The sequence below is a fragment of the Lepidothrix coronata genome, unplaced genomic scaffold (genome assembly GCF_001604755.1).
Source record: "Lepidothrix coronata isolate B3197 unplaced genomic scaffold, Lepidothrix_coronata-1.0 Scaffold176, whole genome shotgun sequence".
In the NCBI taxonomy this organism is placed as follows: domain Eukaryota; kingdom Metazoa; phylum Chordata; class Aves; order Passeriformes; family Pipridae; genus Lepidothrix; species Lepidothrix coronata.
This window is the reverse complement of record NW_016690356.1, coordinates 202916-220523: the sequence shown is the minus strand read 5'-3', so window position 1 is coordinate 220523 and position 17608 is coordinate 202916. Positions and strand designations below refer to the sequence as shown.

At 50.8% G+C, this 17608-nt stretch overlaps 1 protein-coding gene across 1 annotated transcript in view; it reads right to left on the bottom strand.

Moving 5' to 3' along the window:
• Positions 1-17608, bottom strand: part of ITGA11 (integrin subunit alpha 11) — a 47086-nt gene that overhangs the window by 13356 nt on the left and 16122 nt on the right. The window contains exons 3-16 of the mRNA XM_017830271.1: positions 15202-15311; positions 12457-12548; positions 11012-11126; positions 9396-9523; positions 8634-8782; positions 7597-7741; positions 6713-6878; positions 5315-5385; positions 4704-4848; positions 3051-3199; positions 2709-2849; positions 1673-1876; positions 922-1052; positions 168-334 (exon numbers count right to left, since the gene is read on the bottom strand). Coding sequence (XP_017685760.1) covers positions 168-334; positions 922-1052; positions 1673-1876; positions 2709-2849; positions 3051-3199; positions 4704-4848; positions 5315-5385; positions 6713-6878; positions 7597-7741; positions 8634-8782; positions 9396-9523; positions 11012-11126; positions 12457-12548; positions 15202-15311 — 1913 coding nt within the window. The remainder of the gene's footprint in view (positions 1-167; positions 335-921; positions 1053-1672; positions 1877-2708; positions 2850-3050; positions 3200-4703; positions 4849-5314; positions 5386-6712; positions 6879-7596; positions 7742-8633; positions 8783-9395; positions 9524-11011; positions 11127-12456; positions 12549-15201; positions 15312-17608) is intronic.

Genomic DNA, 17608 nt, shown 5'->3' with positions numbered 1-17608 from the left:
AGTCTGTCCTTAAACACCTCCAGGGATGGGGACTCCACCCCCTCCCTGGGCAGCCCATTCCAATGCCCAAAAGGGTTTCCCTTGGCAGACTCCGGGTGCTGCCTTGGGGCTGGAGACCCAACCAAGGCACGGGCTGGGACTGTGCCCCGGGACAGCCGTGCCCTTACCCACAGTGGCTGTCTGGAAGCGGGCAGAGAGGAAGACAGCGGTGAAGCAGAGCAAGGCCGACATGCAGGTCGCGTCCTTCCCGTTCCTCTTGCAGTCCTTGGTGAAGATGTTGATCTTGGGGGGCTCGAAGCGGATGCTGGCGTTGATCTGGACCACGCTCCGGGACCTGTGGGATCGGAACAGGTGGAGAGATGAGCTGTGGCACGTCACCCTCACCCTATGAGTCCCCCACACCTCCAGATCTGCACTTTTCACACCTTTTCACTCTTTTGCCCAATGTCAAGAGGGTGCTGAGGAAGAGCAAAGGCCCCTTGTGTGAACACAGCACCCCAGGGTGGCCCACCTCAGCTGGGCACAGCCACCCTCTGTCTCAACAACTTCAAGGGACTTTCCAAACACTAATCAATGTTTGAAAATATTCAATTGTTATTCTAAAATAAGGCCAGAGGGAGCCTGGGCAAATCACCACAAATCAGTTGGCTGGTTTGAAACTCCTGGAGAATGATGAACCCCTGGAGATGATGAAATTCAGTGCAAAAAAAAAACAACCAACAACCCTCTGGCATTTTTCTAGGGCCCAACAGGATTGAAACCTCAGAGCGAAAATTGAAACCCCACAGACCCTCCCACCAGACAGGGGGTTGTTGTTGTGGAAAGGGGGGTCAGATTGTTGGGAAATCAGTTTTGCCTGGAAAAATACGAGAAGGTTGCGGTGGGATTTGGGCAGAGGGTGCCCAGGGGGGCCCAGCTCACCACAACAGCACCGCGTTCCCCAGCGAGCCCACGGCCAGGTCCACGAGCCCGTCCTCGTTCAGGTCCAGCTGCCCGTGGATGCTGCACCCAAAATACATCAGGCCTGGAGCCAGGTCAGCAGCTGCAATCCTCTGAAAAGCAATGGGCACAGTCCAGGCTGGAACATCCCCTCCTGCCAAGGGTTTGCCATGCCAGCCTCCACCACGCTGCTGAAGGATCCAAGGGATTGCACCAACCGTAAATTTCCAGGGATTGGGAGAATTTCTCTTTGGAGACACCATCCAGAGATTTCTGCTGAATTCACTCTGTGTGATTACTGTCTCTCACAAGTGTGAGAAACGAGTAAATAGCAATAAATTCTTTATTTATGTATTTATTTATCAATAATAAATAAATCTATAGCAATCCCTTGCACTGAGTGCTGAGCATCACCTCTAATTTCAAGCATGCTTTATAGAATCATGGGATAATCCAGGTTGGAAAAGCCCTTTAAGGCTGCTGAGTCCAACCATTCCCTCAGCACTGCCAAGGCCACCACTAAACCATGTCCCCAAGTGCCACACCCACAGGGATGGTGACTACACCACTGCCCTGGGAAGCCTCTTCCAGGCCTTGAATTCCAATGCTTTGTCCTGGATGTCTCAGAAGAGGAAATATCTGGCCATAACAATTAACAATTCAATACTGCTCATGCTCCATCAGCCCTTAAAGTGGGCATAAATGACAAAGAGGACCAGGACAAAGGAAGCACCTGCTTGTACTTCTTGAGGACGGTCTCTTGGAAGCCCAGGAAGATGTAAATGGCTCCCTGGTGCTCGTCCTCCAAGGGTGCCCCCACCACCAGGTCGTTGTAGCTGTCCTGGTTGAGGTCGGGCACGGCGGCGATGCAGGAGCCGAAGCGCGAGTTCTGGTAACTCTGCAGGTCCACCAGGGCTCCACTGGGAACAAAGCGGCTCTGCGGGGCCAGCCAGAGAGAAAAGGGAACAAAACAACCCCAAAACCATCAGCAGCAGCCTGGCAAGAGGAGGAGCCCCTCAAAGCAAGCAAACGAGATGCGTGAATCAATACGGGAGTGACGTTAATCAACGTGGGAGGGATTTCACCGAGGAAGGAGGTGGGAGCACTGCTGGGGCTGTGGGAATGTCTGTGGGACACCTCTGTGGGGAGGGGTGAGCCCCTGAACCCCACACCAGCCCCATGTCTGCTTTGCCTCCTTTTTATAACATCCTACATAAATAATTGCATCAAATGCGTGGTTTAGGTACAGGGACCTCACTGCTTGGGGTGGGCTCTGCACCCTTGGGTGTAGAACACGACCTGGTTGCTGCCCAGGTGCCCCCAGAGCCTCATGGATTTGGCTCAGAAACTGGATTTTGAGTCAGATTTGAGGGTGGCAGGAAAGCTGGTCCTGCCCCAGTGCACCAGGAAAGGGGACAGGGGTGGCACATGTCCTGTCCTCATGGCAGAGAGAGCGACCTTGCTGCTCCCCAGAGCCCCGTGCCCGGCACAGCCTCTGGGTGCCCTTGGAGGGAATAGGTTTGTGGGGGGTAAAGTGGATGGAGATGTTTCTCCCGAGACACACCATGTTGCAAAGCCCCTGTTTTGAGCCCTGTGGGGGCTGGGAGCAGCAGGACCTCATTTTGCACCTCTGGCACCACCAGCGGGGATGTTGTTTGATGGGAGCCAGCGGGTGCACAAGGGGGGTGGCACAAGGGGACACAGCTGCCACCACAGTGCCCAAAAGGCTAACCTCCTATTCCAAATCACCCCCTGGTGCTGCCACATACCTCCTGCAGGGTGTAGACGTAGACCTTGCCCCTCTCCCTGCCCTCGCTGAAGAACATGGGGGCTCCCACCAGCAGCACGTCGGTGACGCCGTCGCCGTTGACATCCAGGGAGTTGATCTCGCTGCCGTAGTAGGAACCGATCTGGAGGAGACAGGAGAGGGTGGGAGTGATGCCACCCTCCCTCATGGGGACATTCCAAGCCCTGCCACTGCTCCAGCCCCACGGTTTGGAGCTGTGGGTGCAGCGACAGCCAGGACACCCTCGGGACAGTTCGCAAGATGACAGGGGAAGGTTGATTTTTCCATGGGGATAAATCAGTGCAGCATTCCTGGCTGGCATTACCTGCTCTCCTTTCAGGGCCTGGTGGATGGTGAGGTTCCTGTTGCTGTGCATGCTGAAGAGGATGACCTTCCCAGTGTGGTTGAACCTGGGAGCTCCCGCCACATAAATCCGCTCGTGCTTGGTGGAAACGACGGAGGAGACGGTGTAACCTGGGAGGGGGGTGGGCACAGGGTAAGAACTCCCAGCTCCTGCTCCCAGGGTCTGCTTTCCATCAGCCCCCAGCTGGGGACACAGCTCTGGCCACTTCCCAGAGCAGGAAGCTTAGAAATGCAGATTTTTCCAAGGATAAAGTCACCCGGATCAACCGCAGCGCCCCGACCCTGGGCTTTGAGACTCCTGCTCAGGTGCTGCCACGCCTTGGGCAGCACTGCTGTGCCAGGAGTGTTGGCACTGCCTGGCAAACCCCGTGTAAATCCTTCTTTCATCCAAGGTGAATCCAATTCCTGGACTTTAAAGTGTTTTATTCCAGGGGTCACACAAGTCAAACAAACCCCAGTGGGGTGCTGAGTGCCGGGAGCGGGGCTTCTGCTGCTCCAATCCTTCGAGTGCCAGGAACACCAGGCAGGAAGGGCTTTGCTGATGCAAAATCCTGGTTTTCAACCCCAGCTCCAGGTTTCTGAACCTTCACGCTCAAGTTTTAAATGCGACTTAAACTGTTAGAAGTGAAACAGGTTTCCCAGAGAAGCTGTGGCTGCCCCTGGATCCCTGGAAGTGTCCAAGGCCAGGTTGGACGGGGCTTGGAGCAACCTGGGATAGTGGAAGGTGGTCCTGGTCATGGATCCTTCCAGGTCCCTTCCAACCCAAAGCATTCCAGGATTCTATGAAACTCAAAGTTTCACCCACCATGAAACTGGATGGGATCAGCTGGAATCACATCCAGTTGAATTTTGAGTATCTCCAGGGATTATTGGGGTTTACAACCCCCTTTTCCTGGTCACAGGCCTAACTTGGGGTCCCTGTTTCCCTAAATATTCCCCTTTTTGGGGGATACTCCTAAGCCAAGCATCAGCTCTGAAACCCCCAGGTCCTGATGGACCAGCATTTCCTTAATATTCCTGGATTTCTCACTCCAGCCAGTGGGAAAGACAGAGCCCAGCTGAGCTCCCACACGCTGCCATGGGCACCCCTTGAGCACAACTGGGACCCCAGGGGGACACTCTGCTGTCACCCCACGGATGTCCCACGTGTCCAGAGGCAGCCTGTGATCCCAGGGAAGAGCCCTGAAGACCCCCCAGCATCCCACCCTGCAGGGCAGCCACAGCTCTGGAGAGAGGCTTCGTTTTCCAAGGCAGGCGGATATTTTTGCTGCAGCCACACATGGAACGGATTAACCCAGCAGGTATTTCCTCCCTAGGCATGAAATTCCATCTCTGCTTTTAAACCATTCCAGGAAGTTCTGTGGATGACCCGGGCTGGCTGTGGCTCAGCTGTTCCCGAATTTGAATCCCTTTTGTGCTGCACACCAGGGTGGGAGCCGGGCTCTTCCCAGGTGAGGATGCTCCCGTGCTGCATCCCCGAGGGATCACACCCATGGGATCCCAGGCACAGAGCCACAGTGGCATTAGTCACCTCAGGAATATCCTCCTCTTCCCATTATTAAGCACAGAATCCTGAATTCCCCCCTGGCAGCACGGCCTCATTCCCTTCTCTTACCCAAATACGCCCCGTGATTCTTCAGCTCCTCCGGGAACTCTTGGAGATAAGATTCCCTCAGGGGAATGACCTTCCCACTGCTGGTTTCCTTCAGGACAGCTCCATTCCAGTCGTAGGCTCCCACTGCCCCCAGCAGGATCCCGTCCTGTGGGAGAGCAGGGGAAGTTTGAGGGGATTTCTTGCCAGGTGGAGGCAGTTCCCCCCCTCCCTTCCCATCCAGACCAAGGAAACCATTCCTCAAAGCACACCTGGAGAGCTGGAGTTTTTTCCACCTGCTGGAATGACACTTCAGCCCTAGTTGTATATTTTCAGAGTGCTTTTCCTCCCTAGGAAAACCCCTGGACAGAATTCCCTGGTGGCTTTTTTCTGGGCCCTGCCAGAGCCTTTGGGGTGGGGGAGTTGAGCATCCCCCTGCAGTGACAAGTGCTTTCCTCCACATCCCAGGACATCCTTCCCAAGCCTCTGTGGCATCAGGAGGAGCAGTTTATACTCGTGGGAGTGATTGAACATCATAATTATTAATTTGCCCCAAATCCCCATCTCCCCCCTGCAGAGGGTGGTGACAAACAGCACAAGGCAGGAGGAACAAAACCCCACATTTACTCTCTTACTTCCACAACGTGGGATGAAAATCCAGTCTGGGACATTTCCAGGCCAAAGGAGATCTCATTCTTGTTGGTTCCTTCAAAAAACAAAAGGGAATTCGTGTTTAGTGGACAGTTTTGTTTCCGGGGGGGATCTTTGGTGGGTTGGGGTGGGGTGAGCACAAAGGAGCTCAATTGACACAAATTTCAATCACAGAACCATGGAATGGTTTGGGTGGGAAGGGACCTTGAAGCTGATCCAGTCCCACCCCCTGGCATGGGCAGGGACACCTCCCACTATCCCAGGTGGCTCCAAGCCCCGTCCAACCTGGCCTTGGACACTTCCAGGGATCCAGGGGCAGCCACAGCTTCTCTGGGAAACCTGTGCCAGGGCCTGCCCACCCTCCCAGCCAGGAATTCCTTCCCAATATCCCATCTAACCCTGCCCTCTGGCAGTGGGAACCCATTCCCTGTGTCCTGTCCCTCCATCCCTTGTCCCCAGTCCCTCTCCAGCTCTCCTGGAGCCCCTTTAGGCCCTGCAAGGGGCTCTCAGGTCTCCCTGGAGCCTTCTCTTCTCCAGGTGAACAATCCCAGGTCTCCAGAGCAGAGGGGCTTGGAGCAGCAGCTCCAGCACCCCCATGTCCTTCTTATGATCCTATTTCTCCCTAGGTCACCCCAATCACCCAAACTCCTGCTGTTAACAGGAACTGGGAGCTCTGCTGTGGTGTCAGTTCTCCCCTTTCCCAGCTGCAGGATCACACAAAAATGTGGATTTCAGAGGTTTTTTCCTTCATAATTGTAACTGGGAGAAGCTTCTCATTCAGGGAAGCTCTTCCGCAGGGAAGCATCAGGCTGGCTGGACTGGCAAACTGGTGGAGAGTTTGTGAAACTGGTCAAACTGGTTTGACCCAAATTCCCCCAAACCCAAGATGTTTAATTTCCAGTGCAAGCACCCCATCTTTTGTTTCAATGGCTCATCCCAGGCTGCACTTTTCCTATGAAATTTAGATAAATTTAGTTTTGGAGACCGACAAACTTGTCACAAGGCAGACTGAGGTGCTGACATTTAGCACAGAAATATTTCCTGATCTTTAATTTCAGCCAATAAACCAGCAACCCCAACATTATTCCCATATTTCCAAGGTTTGCTATAAATGCCAAAGCCACCACAGCTGCTGTGCCCAGAATGAGGGGTGTCCTTTGGAGGAGAAGGGATCTGTGCTCCTGACACTCCAGGGATGCAAACCACTCAAAATAAAGATATTTCTTTCTATATGAAGCCATTCCAAGTGTGATTTTAGGTTCTGTATTGAAGAGATATTGGGCAACCCCCAATGCGACTCTGCCAAATTTAGCAAACAGAAGATGAACAGCACATTTGCAGCCTGGGTTGGCTGGGAGGTGTCAGGGGGGAGCATCACCCACCTTCCAAGCTAAATATCCTTTCTCCCAGAGCATCCACAATGTCCTTGAGCGCTGCCTCATCCGTGACATTGAAGAAATGTTTGTCGTCGGGGTCGCTCGCTATGAATTTGATCTCGTTCAAAAAGGCCTCGGGGTTGATTCCTCTTCTGTTGTAATAACCCAAGACCTGGGTTGGGACAGAAATCCAGGACTCAGGGGGTTTCATGGATTCGTCAATCCCAGGATGGTTTGGGCTGGAAGGGACCTTATATCTCATCTTGTTCCAAACTCTCCCATGGGCAGGGACACCCCAAGAAAAGGGGTTTGTAAGCCCTGATAATCCCTGGAGATACTGAAAATTCCACTGGATGTGATTCCAGCTGATCCCATCCAGTTTCATGGTGGGCCATACTTTGAGTTTCACAGAATCCTGGAATGGTTTGGGTTGGAAGGGACCTTCAAGCTCATCCTGTTCCACCCCCTGCCCTGGGCAGGGACACCTTCCACTATCCCAGGTTGCTCCAGGTTCATCCAACCTGGCCTTGGACACTTCCAGGGATCCAGGGGCAGCCACAGCTGCAATTTTCACACGATGGATAGAACCATCCCAAAGCCCTTGAGGGGTGGTCATATGGAAGGATTCCCCATCCTTGACATCTGATACCTGTCCCATTGTGGGACCGAACCCTGGAGCTGCTGCAGTTCCTCCAGGCTGGACACCCCTGTGCAATTGGGGGTCCTGCCTTGCCCTGACCTGCTCCGGCAGCTGAATCCAGAGCTGAGCATCCCATCCCACTGCAAAAGCAGGAGCAGCAACAGGGATCCCTAGGGACACACTGGGAGGGGTCGTGTTGGGGTTTACAGGTTTTTGGAGCCCCTCAGTGCCCGTTTGTGCCCCCACTCACCGCCACCGCGTATCTGGTGACATTGTCCCTCTCGCTGTCCTCGATCACCTTCTCCAGGTCTGGGCTGTCGTGGGACTCTCCATCTGTGATGACAATCATTACTCTCTTTGCCCCTTTCCGGCCACCTTTCTGAAACGCTTCCGAGCTGCAAGTGAAGAGATGCCCTGGGCTGCTCAGCCCTGCCAGGAGGGTCCTGGTGCCACCCCTGCCCGCTGGCACCACCCCACTGCCCGCCTTGAACCTCCCTCAGGGTAGGGCAGGACCATCAGGAAATGTTTCAGGATGTTAAAAGAGGATTTTTCCACGGGTGGAGGTGGCTTCTCGCAGGAGAGGGGCCTTAATTCAGCAAAACTGTGCGAGAGGAAACGCCCTCGAGTGGTGCCAGGGGAGGTTTAGGTTGGGTATTACAGAAAATTTCTTCACCCAAAGGGTGGCCAGACGCTGGCACAGCTGCCCAGGGCAGTGGTGGAGTCCCCATCCCTGCAGGGATTTAGCAGACAGGTGGATGTGGCACTGGGGGATGTGGGTGAGTGGTGGGAGTGGCAGCACTGGGTCAATAGTTGATCTTAGACACCTTTTCCAGCCATGATTTCATGATTCTGTGAAAATGCCCTCAATTTGCAACAGGAATAACTGGTTGGGATGTGGCAAAAAAAAGCAGGAGCAGGGGCTTGTCCCTGACAAGGGAGGAGATGGAGCTGTGGGTCATGGCTGCAACAAGTTCTTGGCTACCCTACAGTGCCTGGGGTTGCATTTTGGGGGCTGAGAGCTCAGCTCTGTGTGCTTTCAGAAAGAGGATACAATTCCAGAGCCTCCTCTGCTCCCTCCTTCTGCTCCAGCTCCAACTGGGGGCAGAGCAGTTTTATGGAGCATTGTTTTTAAAGCATTAATTGAGGACCAAACCCCTCTGCAAAAGTATTTTTAGCCTGGTGGTATCGCCCACTTTCTGAGCAGTGAGGAAAAGTGAAGGCAGGGGGAGGGAAGGCGAAGAAATGGTGATTTAAAGGTTGTGAAAGAAGAAGGTGAAAGGTTTTTACCGAGCAAACTCTATCCCATAGGCAGTCCTGGTCTCTGTGCCTCCCCTCTGCTCTATGTGACTGGCAGCTGCCACCACGTCTTTTACAGACCTGTAGTCATTTAAATGAAACTCATGGACAACATCTTCTCCATACTGAACAACTCCGACCTGGGGATTAAGGGAATATCACAAAGGATGCCAACAACCCCCCCCACAACAAGTTTTGTCAACCACACACAACCACCACCATTAAAATTCCATTTTTCTGTCCCAACTCGCCCCAGATTTCCCTCTCTGGGACCACTAAAAAGGCTCAGTTTTATTTCTCTCACCCCTGCCCTGCTCTGAAGGTTTGGGGTGATGCCCCAGCGTGGACTCACAGCATTTCTGGTGGGACCAAACTGGGGTTGTTTGTGCAAATTGTGGGGGATATCTCTGCCCAAATATCAGCCCAAACCCCTGCTCAAATTCCAGCCCAAATCCCTGCCCAAATCAGCCCACAATTACTAACAGGAAGAGGATGGGGAGCTCTTCACACATGGAACATGCTGCCTATATTTCCATAGGGTTTCATCCTCCTTGTGCCTGTCGGGATGTGAGGTGTGAGCTCTCATTTGGGGACATCAATGGGAGAATTATTTCCATGGAATGAGTTAAACCCCCCCAAGTTTTGTGCCAAATTAGGCCACATTTCCAGCAAAGGGCCCTTGAGAAGCCCCATAAGCAGGGCTGGGGGACTCTGTGTGACACAGGGGGACACACAGGTTGTGCAGGGTCTTACTTGGATCTGTCCGGGACCGATATAAAACTTTTTCAAGATGTTTATCAGGAAGTGCTGGACTTCAACCCAGGGGTAGATGCTGTTGGATCCATCCAGAACGATGATGATGTCCATGTAGGTCTGGCATCCTGTGGAAAATACAGGCTGTTATTGAGACACCTCAGTGGTGCTCGTGAAGGGGAGATTTACGGCTTCCCTCCCAGCCAGGTACTTCCTCTGATGATTTATTTGAAAGTAAAGCTGATTTCAATCCTTCAGAAAGAGCTCTGGGCTCCAGCAAGGTGGAGAGAAGCCACAAGAATCCTCTCTGCTGAGCAAAAATGGGATCACTTCCTAAGAATAACACTCCGTGACATCTTCTCTGATTCAGATTCGGGCTTTTATCCGGTCTAACATAATTCCACACTTCAAAGAGCAGCAGGATCCGGCCCCTGCTCTCCCCACAGCCCATGCCTTGCTCCTGAGTCACTGCTCAGCCCTGCCTGCTCTCCCAGCCAGCACCAGCCGGGCATTTCCTCCCTTCCCATTAAATCCTCAGTGAGGAGGCAGCCAAGAAACCCCAGTGAGGACCCCAGGGCTCGGCTCTGCAGCACGAGCCACGAAGGATTCAGGCAGCAGAGTGGTTTTCAGTGGGGAAAATTGCTCAGCATCGTCTCTGCTTTGCTTACATTTTATAACACCGCTTGGAAAAGGGGCAGAAAAGCAGATGAAGCTGAATTTCCCCTTGACAGACATTTACCAGTTGCTTTTTTTCTGGGGCTTTCATGGGTTAGAGAATCAATAGATTTGTATCACCCACCATGGGTCACTCCATCACTGTGGTCCTTGGCTGAGTGTCGCCATCCCAATCCCAGTCTCACCCTGGAAACCAGGGAAAGGAGCTGACCCCCTGCATCCCACTTACTAAATGATAACACCCTCTAAACCCCCCCAAAATCCCAATTACCCTTTGCAGAAGGGCTAAAACACCTGCTGGCCATGAAGAGGGAAGTGACACTGAGAATTTGGTGGTGGGCTCTGCCTCTACTGCCTGGATCACCCCAAAGTCCCATTTTCCCAAGCCTCTCTCTATTCCACGGGAATTAATCCACACCAGAGGGGTGATGGAGATTGGGAATCAAATCCTTTGCCCAGCTGGGAAAAGGAGCTTCCAGGAGCCCTGACAGTGCAGGACGGGCTTCTGCAATTCATCCCAGCCTCAGGAAAGCCAGGGAGCTTTTTCAAGACCTCAAAAATAAAATCACGTCTCCCAGTGTACAAAGTCGGGCCAACCCCTTTTGCTCCCAGTCAATGAGAGCTTTGTTTTGTGCGGCCAAGTCCGAATTCTTTCCCTATTTTGCCTTCTGATAAAATATTCTGGATGCTTTTATCCCTGGCTTCGGAAGAAGAAGGTATTTTTTGTCTTCCTTGGGTGTCAATCAGGAGGGAAATGTTTCCCAGATGTCCGTGGACGTGACCCCCTCAGAATCACTTCCCTGCAGCCACTTCCTCCGCTCTCCTGCCTTTCCCAATCCCTGACACGGTTTGTTTTCTGCCTGGGGCCGGAGGGATCAGGGATCTGGAGGCTCCCTCTGCCTCCAGAGCCGGGCTGGGAGCTGAGGGCACTGGGTTCTCACTCTGCAGAGCCGGAGCCACCGTCCTGGAGAACCTGAAGTTGGAGTTGACGCGGGAGCACATTCCCGTGGTGTAGTAGGAGCTCCCGCACTCGTGGGACCAGAGGGGGCTGCAGGCCTGGGGGGAAAATCGGGATGGGGTTAAAACTGGCACCTCTTCCTTGATGGGTTGTCCTCTCCTGCAGCACCTTTTTCCCCGTAGAAGGTGATTTGTTTGGAACTCTTTGGAGCATGAAACGAGGAATTGTGGGGTGGGGTGGGTTGGGAGGGACCTTAGAGCCCATCCAGTGCCACCCCCTGCCATGGGCAGGGACACCTTCCACCAGCCCAGGTGGCTCCAAGCCCTGTCCAACCTGGCCTTGGACACTTCCAGGGGTGGAGAGTCCACAATAAAAATATATATATGTGTGTATGTGTATATATATCTATATCTATCCATATCTATCTATATATATCTATATCTCGCTGTGTGTATATGTGTCCCTCTCTCTGTATGTATATTTATATTGTTATAAATATGTGTGTACGTATATTTATATTTTTATACATAGTACAATATATATGAAATTAATCTATTATATATAAAATTAATCTATAATATATAAAATTATATTTAATATATAAGTATATTAAAATGTAAACATAAAAACACAATATACGTTTAAATAAACATATATGGATATATAAAAATATATGAATTCTATAATCTGTTACGCATATGAATATATATTTCTCTCTATATATAATAGGATATATACAATTCATATAGAATAAATAAACATATATAGACTGTATATATATATATATGAATTGTATTTTCTATCATGCATATATATATTTCTATTTCTATATAATAGGATATATACAACTCATACATAATACATAAACATATATAGATTATATAAATATATATAAATATATGAATTATATATTCTATCATATATATTTCTATTTATATATGATAGGATATATACAATTCATATAGAATATATAAATATATGAATTATACATTCTATCATGCATATATATATATTTATATTTCTATATAATAGGATAGATACAATTAATATATAATATACATATTTATCTATAATAGAATACATATAATTAATATATAAAATGCTATATATATACACACATATATATAAAATAGAATCATAGAGTACTCTGAGTTGGAAGGGACCTACAAGAATCAGTGAAGACCAACTCCTTATATATATATAGATATATATAAAATATATATTTTATATATATAAAATAAATATATAAATAAAAATAATATGTATTTTTATATATAATAAATATATAAATGAATTATTATATTTATATCTCTATATTTTATATATTTATATATATATATAAAATAGATATCTAACCAGAGAGGAGCATCCTCCTGCCTTTCCACGCTGATCTACAGAGACCCCCCAGCAAACCCCCGAGTGGCTCACCAGGAAGCTGCTGTCCCTGGGGTTGGTGGCCAGGCTGAGCCCCAGGCGCATGTTGTCCTTCCTCTCGGAGACGTTGGACAGCGTCACCCGGCCTTGGGAGAGAGGAGCCGGTCAGGGACGGCCGGGGGCACCCATCCCATCCCTGCAGTGCCCCCTGGCACCCCTGGAGCCAGAGGGAGCCGTGGGCAGAGCAGGGCCGTGCCCGCCCCGCTGCAGCCCCTGTGCTCTGGGGCTGGTTTGGAGCAGCTGGCACCAAAAATTGGGGTTTTTCCTCCTAGAAAAAGTCTTCCAGGGAATGAGGCTGAGTCAGAGGCAGGATCTCTACAGAGTGCTTAGGAAGAAACCCCTCTGAGGGGCTCAGTCTCCTCCTAAATGCCAGGCCAGCAGGTATTTAGTGGCTGATCCATCTTTCACAGCCCAGAAACTGGGAATGGCCCCAGGGCAGCCCTGTGTTCCTCCAATACCACTGAGCTGTGACCCAAGTGCTGCCTCACCCAGCCATTCCTCTGCCCCAGGGCTCCAGGACAAGCAGATCCCCCCAATCCAGGGCTGCCCCTTTGCTGCCTTGCCTGAAAAGTAAACTGGGAATCATGGAAACACGGAATGGTTTGGATTGGAATCACCTTAAAACCCATCTCGTTCCACCCCCAGGGACACCTTCCACCATCCCAGGTTGCTCCAAGCCTCATCCAGCCTGGCTTTGGACACTTTCAGGGATCCAGGGGCAGCCACAGCTTCTCTGGGAAACCTGTGCCAGGGCCTGCCCACCCTCACGGCCAGGAATTCCTTCCCAATATCCCATCTATCCCTGCCCTCTGGCAGTGGGAAGCCATTCCCCCTTGTCCTGTCCCTCCAGGCCCTTGTCCAAAGGAAAAAAGAAGAAGGAAATCAGGCAATTAATGGTAAAACTGGGGGTTGGTTTCGTTGCTTGTGGCATTTGGAAGTCTTTCAGAATCATAAAACTGTTCAGGTTGGAAAAGACCTTCAAGACCTTCAAGTCCAACCCTCCCCCAGCACTGCCCAGGCCACCACTGAACCTTGTCCCCAAGGGCCACATCCAGGTGTCTGTTAAATCCCTGCAGGGATGGGGACTCCAGCACTGCCCTGGGCAGCTGTGCTGGGGCTGGGCAACCTTTGCTTTGAAGGAATGTTTCCTAATATCCAACCTAAACCTTCCCTGGTGGAACTGGAGGCCATTTCCTCCTGCTGAGGTTTAAACCAAAACCCAGATCCACGACCTGGAGCTCGAGGGAGCTCAGCCTGAAGCCGAGCAGATTCCAACCACCCCTTGTTTGTCCCCAAGGACCAGCTGCAGCTCTGGCTTCCATCTGAACACCCCGAGCTTAATTCAACATGGATCTGCAGCAAATCCAGGAAAAAAGGGGCTCCATCCCATGCCCTGAGTCCTTCAGGATCCTGGCTGTAGGTGCAGCCACCCCACTGGGTGTGACAGTTTGGGATCACAGCTCTCCATGGGTACCAGGATGTTCCTGCTCCTGCTGCCCACTCAGTGAGGGAGGACAAGGGCAAATCCCTGCTCCCACATCACCTCCTGCTTCTCCAGCTTGGCATCTCCCCAGGGCAGCTCCCATCTGCTTCCACTCAGAGGGCCCCGGGGCATTGTGCTCACTGGACAAGTTGATTTGGAATAAAACAAAATAGGATGTGCTCATGGAACTGCTCTTGTCATTTGAAATTCCTTCCCAGTGGAAAAAAAAAAAAAAAGAGATTGCTTTTTAGCAGGGTTCAAATTTACACACAAAAGAGATTTATTTCCTTGAAGAGTCTCGGTGTTGTCATCCCAAATAATGAAAACAAACAGGAGAAAAGAAAACAATGGTTAAAACAAAAATAGTTGGAGCCAATCAATCAAATATTGCAGATGATTCAAAGTTCCTCCTCTCTTATCAGATCTGGTAGAAACCCAGGATAGTTGAGATTCATAATGATGAAAAATAAAGTGAGAGCAGCAGCTGCTCCAGCTGCTCCAGTGCTAAAAAATCCCAGATCTTGCCCCAAACCCTCTGTGGGACCATGGGAAAGTTCCTGGCTCTCACATTCCCTACTGAGACTGGGATGTGCCTGTGGAGTGTCCCAAACTGGGCAGAAAAGGGGGATTTGTCTGCTCTGACTTGGGGAGGGCACATCCCAAAATCCCGATCTTGTGCCTTTGGTGCTGGACCAGCCCGAGAAGCCCCGAGGAAGGTCTCGCTTTCTCCACCCAGGGAGGTGGGATTGGGATGGCAGTGGGACTGGAGCACCCCCAGGGCCTCTCCTGCTGCAACAGCGGTGATGGAGCCCAGGGGTGGTGTGGCTGGGTGAGAATTCCCAAAATACCACGGGGTCAGGCTGGGTCCTGGGAACTAAACTTGCCTGTGCCCAGGGAACCATCTGAGATGGGCACATTGTCCAACCATCCTTGGGGAGGGAATACAGATACTTGTGGGACCATTATCCATTGAAAAGTTTATCCTGATCATTTAACAAACCAGTGCAAGCTATATTAAATAACTGATTTTTTACTCTATTCCAATTTGCTCAGTTTTACCCTAACACTGCTTAAAGATCAGCACCAGGAATGACATGAACTCCCGAAATAATTCCTTATCTAAAAATCCTCCTAAACCACACAGACCTCGCGCTTTTAGGGCAGCACAACCAGGTCTATCTCTACAGACCGAGTCCAAAGCCCTGCCAAAAATCATCCCCCGATAAGGGCACGTTGAGGACCCCCTGGGGCTGTACCTAAGTTGAGTTTGGTGCAGTTGCTGTGGCTGTCGCTGGTCACTGGACACTTGTAGACATCTCCTGTCTTCTGCTGCCCGTTGGTCTCGTAGGGAGCTCCCACCACCAGCCTGGGGAAAGAGGGGTCTGTCAGTGCCCAGAGGGGGAGAACCCCCTGGGAAGAAGGATTCCCCAGCCCAAATCCCCTGCTCGTGGTTTGGGGGGTGTCACCAAGGTTCCCCCATCCTGGCTCAGTGCAACCACCATTTCTCCTTCCCATGGGAAGAGGCAGGAATAAGCTGGAGCTCTGACTCACAGCTGCCTGGAATTAATGCCCACCCACTGGAATGGGGGTGAATAGACGCTTGGAAGGGAGTGAGGCCTCCAAAACCACCTGGGAGCACAGGAAGGAGCAGGGACCCCCATCACCACCTCATGGCTGGCACCAGGATGGCACCAAACCCCTGAGCACCACCTGAGGTGTCCGTGGGGGGCACTGGCCCTGGGCAGGGGGCACATTGTCCCTTCTGGCTGCTGGTCATGGAGGAGCCTTTTCATGGAACCCTGGAATGGTTTGGGGTGGAAGGGACCTCAAAGATCACCTCGTCCCACCCCGTGCCACTGGCAGGGGCACCTCCCACTTCATGCCAAGAGTGTCTTCAGGACATGGATGTGTCCAAAGTCCTGCCTAAGGGAACCCAGAGGAGCTGGGAGAGCACTGACAGCCACTCACACCGGGACCCACGAGGAATTTTCCCCACCAAAAAGCTGAAAAAGGGGAATTTGCTCCAACCTGGGGTTGTTACAAAGAGCCCAGAACTGAGCATTTGGATCTCCAGGGTCGAGTGAGGACGTTGGACATTAATCTGCTCTTTAAAATAGGAGGAGCTGATAAAAATCCACGCACCCATTAAAGACACAGGTCTCCAGTCAGGATGTATCTGGGACATCACAAACATTTTTCTCACTTTTTCTTCTCCTGGCCTTGACCAGAAAAACCAGCAAACCAAAGGAGGAAGGGAGCAGGACCTGAGGAATTTGCCCATTCCTTCCAGGCCAGTTCAAAAATACCCAGAACCACGAGTTATTGGAATCTTCTGCTCCCAACGTGTCGGCCCAAAATAAATCTGCTTTTTTGCTTTCAAAATCCTATCTGTGGATTCAACTGTCCGAGTCTGGATCTCCAGATAAAACAGGACCTCTTTTGTTCCACACAGCCCTTCCCAGCAGCTGGCAAAGCCACTGGCCCGGCACAGATGTTCCCTGTTAGACCAGAAATGGTCATATTTTTTTTTTTCAATGTTGCTTCTACAAAGACACTAAACACTCATTCTTTTATTCCATCACTATGAAAGGGAATTGCTCACCAAACGAAAAGCTCCAAAATCCACGGATTCTCATGGAAATACTTCCTGTCTTACAGCCCTGGTGTTAACGAGGGGATTAATTGCAGGAAAGCTATATCCATCTGGAGCTGTCAGCATCCAGAAGCTCAGGGGGGTCTGGGACCTTCTCCCTGAGCTGCACCAGGAGTTTGCTCATGTCCCTCAGCCTCTGTCCCACCATCAGTGTCCATTTGCTGGTGGCCAGAGAGGAGGGGGAAGGTTGGAAGATGTGGAAGGGTGTGGGAGGGGGAGAGAAAAAGACCTGAAGACGCAAAGGGATAAAGGTTGAGACACCTCAGACAGTGATGTTCTCATTGTGGAATTCTTCATTCCCGAAGAATCTAACAGAAATGGGATTTAACATGAACTTCTGGAAGGAAGGCTGCAGGAAATCCTCTCAGAGGCTTTCCCATTAATTAATATTCACAGATTAATGTTCTCACACCACCCAATAACGAACACTCCTGAACACCAGTGGTTATGAGGTCAAAGCATCCCTTCAAACACGAGATGATGCTGAGGACAACTCACCCATTCCCCAAGTCTCCAGCTCTGCCAGGGCTGGGAGCTCAAAGGAAACCCAAATATTTCCAGGCTGTGCCATGAAGGCAAAGGGGCTGTGGAGCTCACGAAACCGGAATTCTTGTCTCCCAGAGACAATGGCATTGTTTCCCTTTTTGGTTCAGCTGGAATGATTCATTAGCTGAAGCTGTCAAATCCTCATGGAAACTTGGCAGCTTGGGAAAAGGCTTTTCCAGCTGTTTGGAAGGTGCTGCTGCAGGGATGCTGCTCCACTCACCAGCTCCCAGCCTCGTCCTTTACTTGGGGGTTTGCGACCCTGTGCTTTAAATGTGGGGTTTTTCCTTAAAAAGAAATAAAACTCCCATCCTAAGTCACCCAAATAACCCAAAATACTCAACCCAGATCACTCAAATAAACCAAATCACTCCAATATCCCAAATGACCCAGATCACCCAAATAACCCAAAATAGTCAAATAATCCAGATCACCCAAATCACCCAAAATACTCAAATAACCCAGAT